General features: G+C 47.9%; 1 protein-coding gene across 1 annotated transcript in view; it reads left to right on the forward strand.

The window, feature by feature from the left end:
• Window positions 1–9,371, forward strand: part of LOC138498707 (fucolectin-like) — a 57,925-nt gene extending 48,554 nt beyond the window's left edge. The window contains exon 3 of the mRNA XM_069622353.1: window positions 8,816–9,371. Coding sequence (XP_069478454.1) covers window positions 8,816–8,990 — 175 coding nt within the window. The 3' untranslated portion in view covers window positions 8,991–9,371. The remainder of the gene's footprint in view (window positions 1–8,815) is intronic.
• The last annotated feature ends 1,890 nt before the right edge of the window (window positions 9,372–11,261 follow it).

Below are 11,261 nucleotides of genomic sequence, written 5' to 3' on the forward strand. Positions count from 1 at the left end.
TGGGCAAGCTGAGTTTTGGCAGTGGGTCTAAGAAGCTGGAGACGGCCAATGTTTAGTGTCTGTGGCTTCACTTTGGACTACGTTCTAGATTCCTGTCTCAGGAGAGAATTCTACTTATTGTGTGAGGACTGTGATGAAACTAGGACTTCGAGAAATAAAGTTTGCAGTAAAGCCACGGCTTCTCAAAGTTACCCCATCAACTTGCCTCTATGATTAGCCATTAGCACCCGCGGCGGGTGCCACAGTCAATCAGGTTGTTCGATCGCAGACTGAATCTTATGATCCAAGCCCACGTTTCATGCACACAGCCAGCCATCTTACCACCACCCCCCATCCTCCTGCTTCCTGTCCATCTCCCGTCAGCTTCCCATCCCCACCCACTTACCTTTTGGATTTCAAGGCTGCCGTGCCACACCTCCATTGATTCCGAGCCACCATGGAAATGGATGGAATAGGGCCTCCACACAGCGGTCTGCCTTCAGTTTTCATGGTGGCCATGTTGGGTAACTATTTGTCTTAACGAAAACGCCGCCATGAGTGTGACTCCTTTGCGTAGCATGGGTAAGGTGAGAGTACCAGAAAATTCAAAATCAAATGTATCAAAATAGCCAGTTATGACATAGCGTTGATTGGAGCATCTTCATGCCCTAGTCGATGAAGCGAAAGGCTATAGAAACTAGGAGAAATGTTCAAAGTTTATATCCTGCAAAAAGACCATTACAAACTAGGGTTGTAGGTTACGGGGATGTGTCTTGTGACAGGCTGGTAGAATAATTCCCTCACAGAGTAACCAGAGCTGAGACTTAAAAACAAAGCAAGGATTTCATTATAAAAGTGTTTAAAGAAAATGTCGTGGTTCAGGATCCAAACTCAATAACAAAGGAGTCGGGACTCTAGCTCTGTGTGTCAGGCACAGCATTGGGGCAAGGGCCAGCAAGTCTCCTAAAAAATTCAAATTAAATATAGGATCTCCCTCTGTGAGGAATTCAACCATCCGCATGGGGAGTGTGCACTCGCCAGGGCTGTTTTGATATTTCTTTTTTAAGAAATGGAATGTTGGTAGATAAACCTCTGGGAAACGTGTGCGGCTAATCCACATACATTTCCCAATGCTGACCGCACAACAAACACATAGTCAAGTGTACTATGGGGGACACAGTGTCTGATCGCGGGTGCCGGTACGCCTGCCAAGTCAGTCCTGTATGGCGGGTAGGCACCCGCGAGCAGAACTCGTAGTTTGCCAGTCCGGTACTATAGCTACCGGCAAGCTTACGGTACCATTGCTACCGGACCGGCAAACTTGTAATGAGGCCCACTTACTTTTTCCAGCACACAGTAAGGCCCAGTACACTTGTCCTGAAGGGCACTGGGTTTGACAGGATCCATAATCCACATCCACTGTCCTGGAGAATGGACTGTCGTCACTTTAGCCTTCTGGTCGTGGCAGTGCTTCATCAGCTCCTGTCTGGCCTCACGTTGACTGTTCCATGAACTTCGCAATTCTAGACCGAATGCCAAGTACATAGTCCACCACATCTCGTGTAAGAGATGAGGGATTGCCCTCTCATCCCTCTTTCACTAGACAAAGGGGACCTCATACAGGGTGTCCAACAGAAGCTCAAAGGGGCTAAACCCTACTCCTTTCTGTGGCACCTCCCTGTAGGCAAGCAGTAGGCATGGCAGGATAATATCCAATTTTGTCTTCGGGTGCTCTTCCAAGTCACCTATCATGCCTTTTAGGGTCTTGTTGAATCGCTCAGCAAGCCCACTTGTTTGTAGATGGAAGGATGTAGAGAACTGGTAGGTGACTCCACACTCTTCCCACATAGCCTTCATATTCTCTGATACGAAGTGTGTTCCCAGTCAGAAATGACTTCCTTGGGGAATTCAACATGGGGGAATATCCCAATCGGAACCTTCACAACCACAGGGGGCTTGATGCTCGTCAGAGGGACAGACTCTCTGGGTACCTTGTGGCGTGGTGTACCACCACCAAGATTTATCTGTTTCCTGAGCAGGTTTGAGGATCCAAAGAACCCACAACATCCATGCCTTTTCTCTCGAACGTCCGCCCCAACCACTGGTAGCGCAATTAAGGGGGCCTTTGTGGCACCACCTGACTTGCCTAGTCGGGCAGGACCGGACAAATTCCTTAAACTTTACACCGAACTGTGGCCAGTAAAAGTGCACAGACAACCGATCCGTTGTCTTAGTAACTCCCAAGTGACCCGCTAAAGGAATTTGGTGAGCCAACTCCAAAAGTGTTTTGGCTCAATGTGTACAGGAGTCCATCCTCCCAGTACGCTTTGAACACTCCAGGGGCCTCGCCCTTAGCCTGCTCAGCCACCTGCATCCACAGGCCCGCCAGAGTGGGACACTCTTTCTTGGTTTTGTAGAAGTCAGTTTGATCTGGGCCCCCAGCTGATGCTGATGCACACTCCTCCAACTTTGGCAGACCCTTCAGATCTGCGCCCACCTGGTCCTCTACATAAGGGTCCTGCACTGCGCCCGGCAACTCTGAAGTCACTGAGTCCCCTGCCACCGGAGTAGGGTCCTAAGTAGCTACTGGCCCCTCTCCTGCATGAATAGGCAACTGAGCAGTCTGTGGAACTGGACTAGGGGTTACCAGCCATGCCGGTCTTTCCAATAAGCACTCTAGAAGCATTTCAGGCCCTAAGGCTCTGAGAGTGCTCAATCTGGCGATCTTTTTGGCCCTCGATCGTGTAGCCGCTGCGACTATCTCGGGAGCAGGAGCTTTCTAGCCGCTACCTTATTAACACCCGGCACAATTACTGGGTCACTTAGAGACTGTGCAGAGGGCTGGGACCTGGCACCTGCAAGATGCCACAGTAGCCCCTGACCTTAGTGACAATCTAGAGTGTTGAAAAACCATCCTTGCCACCTGGCGGGATGGTTGACGAGAAACACTGCTCATGCTGTCTTCCTCGTCATCTTCCACTACCCCCTCCAGAAGGACTTTTCTATTTAGGTACACAGGGTCTAGCCTGTCCCCTGGGGTCTTCTCCCCAACTGCCCTCGCTTCTACCCAAGCTTGGAGTCTGGTCAGCAACTCAGGTTTATTAACCTTAGTGCTGTGCGGGAGTCCCCTCTCTCGACATTGGACGCGCAGGACATCCTTGGTCATGCCTTTCACCCTTGCTATGTCAAGATCCATGACTATTACAATACCTAGCAGTGTCTAAACGTTGCCTGCAACAGTACCTTTATCAGTGACTAAGCTGTGCGCAAGGCTGCAACTCGATCCGACCACCTACCACCAATGTGATGAATCAACTTCCGGGGCACCAGTGGTGCAGGGATGAATATTGCTCTCCAAACCATCAATCAGCCCCACACCTCTAGTACACCAGAAGGCATACGATCAGATTGGCAACAAAAGTCAAATATAAACCTCCTTGTCCAAGTTTGGTAACATGGACGGTACGGCAAGGTAATGGATTGTTGGTTAGTTGCAACACAGCAAACATGTAATTACTACCCAATGATAAAAAGGACTGTCCAGTCAAGGATGTACACAAATATCTACTTTATTATTATTCATCCTGTAAAGGAATGCAGACGACAGTTTCAAGAAGGAAAAGGGATGCACTCTGGATACTGGCAGGCGGGTAGTTGGTAAAGTAATTAATCACAATAGTTCAAGGATACCTGGTTTCAGCACTAAGGTAGGAATGGGTCATAAAATGTCACTAGCAGCTTTTGGAGAAGGGCCAGGGGGACAGAACCACAATGTACCTTGTGCTTGTAGATGTTCTTGGTGCTTGACAGCGGGTATCACTACATATCCCAAAAATATCCCTGTATATATGGTTGTCTAGAACGGCCATAGGCGATATTTTTTGGGGGGGGGTCATTTTGGGGGTTTTTGGGAGTGGGGGCTGCAGGGGTGTCCCTCACTCCTTTGAAAATAATGCATGGGTTAAAGGGTTGTCCCCCGCAGGTTCCATGCCTTAACATCACCGCAAAAATATGGCGATATATTTGCTGGGATATTAACACATTGAACCTTAACAGCCCAGAGTCAGTTTCAAGGTGCTTTGCAGTGACAGAGTTTAAGATGGGAGATAGCTGCGGGTCTCAGGCGGCAGGCAGATTGGTGAGTGTGGGGGAGATAGCTGCGGGTCTCAGGCGGCAGGCAGATTGGTGAGTGAGGCTGGACGGATGGCTGCAGGATGGCCTACACAGCAGCTCGGGGTCAGGAATTGTTGTCTCAGTGCTGGTTGGTGGGTCTGAAGCACTGGTCGAGGTGCCTCGGACGGCGTAAGTGACTGCGGCGTAGCAACAATCAGCAGTGCAGTCGGTTGCATCTCGAGGGGCTTGACTGTCTTGAAAATGTCCTTTAAGGTGGACATTGGCTGATGCTTGTCGGTGCACTCCTCCTAGCTTCTTCGCTGGGCTTGTGACATACTTTAAGGTGGATGGCCCAAAGCTGAGGAGAGTGTTGCAGGCAACTCCCTTGTCCTTGGTTTGGTTCAGAGACTCTCTGGCACTTCCCACCTAGGAAGCTTGCCTGCAGAGCCTAGCAGAGCATTCTGTGTTCTGGCTGGATACTGGTTCTGGAGCTGCTGCAGGGTCCACTGGATTCAGTATCTCCCTCTGTTCCCTGTTTAGGAGAGGGATCTTGAGGTCATGACCAGAGTGCTTTGGAACAGGAAAGGTGAAGGGCTGAAAACATGTACTACTAAGTCCCACTCATTTTCCTGTCTGTTGTGCATCAAAAGATCTCTCTGGTTAATTGAGCTCTCTGTGGTTCCTCATTAAAGGCAGGTCTCCCTTGAAGTTGTGGCGAGAACAGACTTTCAGTCTCCATCAAATGACATACTCCTACTCTCTGAATTGGCCCCCCCCGCGGGGGTTGCCTACTGTACACATATGTACCAGACAGGACCGATCACTGTCATTGATACTAAGAGGCGGGAGCTGGCTTCAGGTTGACACTGATGCATATCAAAGGTGTTGGGGTTTTCCTGTCTTTTGTTAGCCCTGCGACCAGGCCTCTTGTTCGCCTGCTTAAATTAACTCATCATTATGGGTCACTGCCACCAGCAGGGTCAACAAAGGATAGGGCAGATACATGGAGCCTTTGTTTTTTAATGAGGCTGGCCATGCAGGAGGAACGTTTTTCCCTCCCCCTTTTGAGATGCTTTGATGTACTCCTGGGTGTCACTTTGCAACTAATTGTGACAGGGAGGACTGTGCCTGTAGTCTGTGTCCATCCAGAGTGCACAAGTCTATGTGAGCATAGGAAAATGTGTGAAGATTAGCCCCACACATTTTCCAGAGGTTGATCTACCATCATTCAATTTCATATAAAAAAGTTAAAAATCCCAGGTGAGCGCACACCCACCTTGTGGATGGTCAAATTCCCCACATGCATCATACATATATTCCAATGGCGTTCCCTCTCCCATCTTTGCAATTTTGCTGTTTAAATTCCCGAACCTTTACTCTTATGTACTGTGCACACTGTTATCACAGATCTCACTACCAGTCCACTGTCCTTGCGTCCCTGTCATCCCCTGTATCTCCTTCCCGCACACACACACACACACCACCACACTGCACACTTCTCAAAGTATATTTACCAACACCGGCCCACCTCTGGACTCCACCTTTTGCACAAAATCATAATGAGCTAAAACAATAACCACTACTTCCACCAAGGCCTCTAATTATGTTGCCTCCTTTTCACAAAACAAATGGTGCCATCATCTTCCCTCATTTGGAAAGGCTCCCCACACTCCTGTTTTTCCTCTGTAAAATCCTCTAAATTTATCTAAAAATGTATGCAAACAATAAAAACCAAATACCACCACGTGGCCCCACCACACCGTATTTTCACTCAGCATACCACACTCCCCCACGCTCGCTATTTCTTGTTATCCCTCGCAATGGGTGTACTCACATCCGCGTGTTCACCCGAGCTCCTCGTCATAGGATTTCAATAACGGCCTGCACTCTCCCAAGAGCTGCGCCCCACTCCAAAGAGCAGACGGGAATTCTGTAAGATTGGCTCCTGAACACCTCTGCGGGTTGCATGCTTGGGACTGTTCGCTGGAGGTGGGTGCAGCCCCTTCACAAAAGCAGCCTGGAAGCCTCCGTCATTGTGGGGTTCGCTGGGATCATGTCAGGGTAACCAAATGTAGGAAAGCCCCTAGACGATCACACCAGAAAAAATACAACCCGCTAGGGAAAAAGGCCCAATACACCTCTTGCAAGGATAACAAGGTTTATTTCCGTACAAAAGGAAAAGCGCCAACAAAGAACTCTGCTGCCACGGAACGTTCTGGCAAAGTCTGTATGCGTAACACATTATAAAGGTACACAGCGTCATCAGTGACAACATTACATACAGTAGAAACCTGGGCAGCTGGTTGGTGCGACCCTGCACATAGGTCACCTGCTCCATAGTGGATGCCAGGCCATTGGTCCTTGCCCAGGCCGTCCATCTTCTTCCACGTGGGTGATGTTGCAGTCGTAGTCGGTCAGTAGACGGCCAAGTAACAATTATTTTACAACTAAGAAACACATCTATATCTATGTAACAGTGCACCTGGTACGAATAGACAGGGTCCGCCGGGAAAAGCCGAGGTCATACTAGCTCACACACTTCACTCGCCGCCATGCAGCCCGGTGCCTCTCCAAGGTCCCCCACCCTCATTTTAGGATATCTTTTCACCCCTCCCTTCACCTCTCAGCACAAATCACGTGGCCTAGAAGTGAAGGCAGGCAGGCCCTGCTTTCTGATCTTTTTTGATCGATCAGGGGTCCAATGAGTTTATGGTCAGTGGTCTGGCGTTATCTGGTACATTGGAATTCAGGGGTCCTAAAGCCAGGGCATGTGGGTGCTATAACCTAGGACTAGGACAGGTGTGGGTTGGAGGCCCTTGCCCTGTTTCTCATGGGATTGTATCATACAAAGACGCTCAGCCCTCCTCCCATGGCCTTGCAGGGCACTTTCTTCCTAGGGCGCAAAGGTTGGCAACATTTAAGACAATCAAGGGTTTATGGGTCCCTTTTGGCACTGGTATTTTTCATCAGTGCCCAGAATACAACCTATTGCTTAGCTCATGTTCGCGGCCTCAGCCTGAGATGCTGACTGCTGTGCTGCTTTTAAGCTTTGCGTTCCAATATGGCTGCTAATGCCCAAGATGGCTGCTACTCCTGCATGTGTACCACACCTATAAAGCATGCAATAACGTGATTATGTAAAAAGCTTTTGCGGGCTACCCCTCTCCCCTGGTGTCCTACAATACCTGCAGTGGCCTTTCCCTTATTCTGAAGGGCTTGGGGGTGCAGGAAGATCATGTCCCCTTCCCAAACACTCTGGTGGCAGCAGGACACTTGCTCAGCACATTGACCAGTGGTTGTTGCATGCCACCTAAAGCATATACTCTCCGTTGCTTGTGCTACTTTAGAACCTGCTGAACAATTTGATCAAGTCTTGGCTCGCACTGTTTGTTTGGCCCGGCGTGTTGGATTCGTTGTCTACTGCATGTGTATTTTATTTGTGAGGGACAATTTAAACTGTACAGTGTTATGTGAGGAGTCCTTATGCTGGTTAGGATATATGATATGATAGGTTATTTATAACGCGCTTAATACCCAGAGGTTTCTAAGCACGGCCCGGGGATCGAACCTGCGTGCTGCGTGTCGTCTTGCTTCCAAGTCGAGCACGTTGCCGCTGAGCTATCCTCCCAATACTCATGGCTCAATTAAAGGTCCCCAGTCTTTTTCTTCCAATGGAACTGGGCCAAAGCCAATTTTCTGTTTCATGCGTGCAGCGTTGTCCTACTGGGATGAGCATTGCTGGCTAGTCGCACCATGTCATGCGTGACTCTTGAGCTACTCTTGTTTTTCCCCTTTCTATTCTAGGACCTGTAGTCTTGTGTTTCCAATTGTAAGTTTGGACCTACAGGACCCTGAATGCAAAGTTAAAAGCCAGGACTGGTTCACGGTTCCATGCAGGACATGGTGCCACTTTGCAGCTGTTGGTAATATAACACAGTGTGAACTCTGGGTGTACTGAATTTTGGCTTCAAGTAAGTATTTGGCCGTTGTACGGCTGAAATCCAGCTATTCGGCTTGGTGAATATACTTTCTGGAACACTCACTCGAAGCCAAAGTCCCCTTTCAGTGAGTAGAAATCTTCTCTCTGATTGAGAGATGATAGCCAATCACAGAGAGTGGAACTGTATGGTGAAGGCTGCAGTAGCCAATAAGCTATTTGCTTATTGACTGCTGCAAATGCCACCTTGGCTGGTGTGCTGGTGAATGTATTTTGCTCACAGGGCGTCTCCATTCAGCACAAGGGCATAGATGGCCTCTGCTTTTGGCACAGTATGGAAATCCTACCTGCAATAGTGTGCAGAATGTATTTCTATAACATATTAATCTCACATTTGTAACAAATGAGGCAGGAACCACACTTTGGCCACATAGTGGCCTAATCGGCTCGCAATTCGGCTTCGGCCGAATACTTGGGTTGAACGATTGGGTGTTTGTCGGAATAGTAATTTCCCTATTCGGTACACCCCTATTGTGAACAGAAGGACACAGTGCCCACCCATTATCTCCTGTGGCTTAAGTGGCACAGTTAAGCGAGTACACTGCGCATGCACAGTTGCGGTACCTTCAAAAGGAACCTACAGAGAAATGCAGAATCCTTGGAACAAGCCTGTTCCACGATTCTGAACTGTCTATGAGCAGCTCTGTGCATTAAATAAGCCATTCCTTGCTCCACGGGAGGTACTAATTACCCACTTTCCCTTTTCTTGTCCCCCCCCCCCCACAGGTGCGGCACCATTGCCAATGGCACTACGAACCCAGTGGTCACGCTCTGCTGCTGTGGCATGGAGGGACGCTACGTCAGTGTGGTGATCCCAACACGCAAGGAGTACCTCACCCTGTGTGAGGTGGAGGTCTACGCGGCTGCGCCCACCCCTGAGAGCGGCCACGGGTGCTGGTAGGAGATCGAGCCTGTACCCTGGCGCCGCATGGAGGACAACGAAATACCACATCCTACTCCCTGCCAGGATTGTCACCCTTCCTGCGGACTGAGGGTCATGCTCTCCCCGATTGGTCGAAGTGGAGAAAAGAACTAGTGGTACTTTTGCTGCATACAAGAAAGACGGAGGCCAGGGGAGGGGCAGTGCGTGACCTTTTGCTAGAAATCTTCATTGGCACAAAGGTTTTGTTTCATTGGGACTTGGCTAGGCAATGCCCGGTGTGATTAAAATGGCACTAAATGCGCCCACAACAGAAATATCAATGCAATGTTAATTCATAGAAACAGTTGTTCTTTGATCCAAAGTTGCTTGCAAATTAAACAACGTACTGTTTCGTGTTCACATCTCATTACAGAATGTTTATTAGTGTTATTTTTGAATCCTCATTTACAGTAACAGATACATTCCGATGACCATTATATTAGAAGGCTATATGGCTCTCGGCAGCGTTATTGGGTAAACATGACCTTTTCCTGTAGGCCTAGTGTAGGAGGCGAGTCCAGCATTACAGGTGAAACTGTAATGCTTATTTATAATCTTGCGGTATCCTTTTCACTTCCGGGCTGCGAGGATCGCTCAGTAGCAACGTGGGTTCCATACCCGGCGTTTGCTTCGAGGCTGGATTTAGGCCTGAAGAAGCTAAATACAAAAGCCCATTCTAAATTTGGATAATTGTGTTTATTGATAAGTTACATTGGGCCAGGCAGGAATTCAGTGCTTTGGGCAAGCTCGTGCCATGACCTCAATGCACTTTGTAGTTGCCAGCAATCCTCTGGCTGCCGGAACTCAAGAGAAGTTGACCCCAAGCTTGGGAGAGGGGCTTATAATTAAGGCTTCCAGTTTTCTGTTTTTACTGATGATTTTTACATATAAATACAGATAGAAATCCATCTGCTTTCTGTCGGTATGTAGTTATAAAAATTGAAAAAAACAGAAAGGTCTTTCTGTCTGGTTCTCTATAATGTCACTCATACATCGCAGGCCAATCACCTTGCAGATTGGCAGCAGGGAGAGTGTAAACGTAAAACAATAGCATTAAAGTTCTTCAAATTGCTGACAGCATATATCTTAAGGCAGCAGCAGTCACAGGAGCAACCGTTTGTTGTTATGGACAAAATGGAGCAAGCATTTCTTTCCAATATGCCTGCATGTGTGCTTTAAAAAATGCATTTTATTATAAGAATAAAAGCAGAAAAATACTGGATGCAAAATATCTTTTTATATGACAAAAATTAAATGTGGAAAAAAGGCCAAAAGATTTACATGGATAAATACAGACGGAAATGGCGGAAAAATAAATACCATTAAACCAGAAGCCTTACTTATAATTTACTTAAATGATAACTGCACATTTTTACAGGACATTTCAGGACATCCCAAATTGATTGCGAAGTACAATTCTGTCCGCCTTGTCTGCGGGATAAGCAGTTTTTAGTATCAGCATTTGGCTCTAGGCCATTAACCCCAATGCCCAAGACCATTGTGCCCCCAGACCCCACCATCCAGAAAAGGTGTATATGGTAGCCACAGCCATTTGGCAAGGTGGTGTGGAGGGAGTAAAATCATGCTGCGAACCCTTAGCAAAGGGTTGCCCTTCTACAGGCCTCGATGTCGGCTTTCCAAGATACTACTCATTAATATTCATGAGATTCATTTGCATACAAGAATTCTAAATTAGGAATACCCCACCGAGGCCTCGAATTGGACCACCCTTTGGCTTGGCAAGTCAGCGATAATGCCCAAGGCGACACCCCTCATCCAGCAGTCGTTTAAGCAATACCGTTTACACTTCATCCTGTGGTGTGCACCATTAACGATCAGTGTTTGCATTATCTATGGCCCAGAGACTGTAGTAACCTGTGGAAGTTGGCTGTGAACACAGGTTTTCTGGTTGCGCTGAGTGCAATTTGCAGGTTTTACGCTACACAGAGGGCCTGATTCATGGAATTTTTTGCGCAGTGCAAATTGACTTTGCACTGCAAAAATAGACTTTGCACCGCTCTCTGAATCAGGGTTTGTGTCAGCAATGCAGTGTCACTTTTCAGCAGTGCAAAGTCACTTTGAACCGTGCAAAACATTCCATGAATCGGGCCATCAAGGCTCAACATTTGACTAATTAAGAAGCAACATTGCAGGAAACGCCATCTTCCCCCAAATAGCACTGAAGCGGTAAATGGGTATGGGGGCCGAGGGGTATAGCCCAAGGTTAAATCTATACACTTTTTTGTCTGG

This window comes from Ambystoma mexicanum, chromosome 5q, assembly GCF_040938575.1.
Source record: "Ambystoma mexicanum isolate Mex_15411 chromosome 5q, UKY_AmexF1_1, whole genome shotgun sequence".
NCBI classification, from domain to species: Eukaryota; Metazoa; Chordata; class Amphibia; order Caudata; family Ambystomatidae; genus Ambystoma; species Ambystoma mexicanum.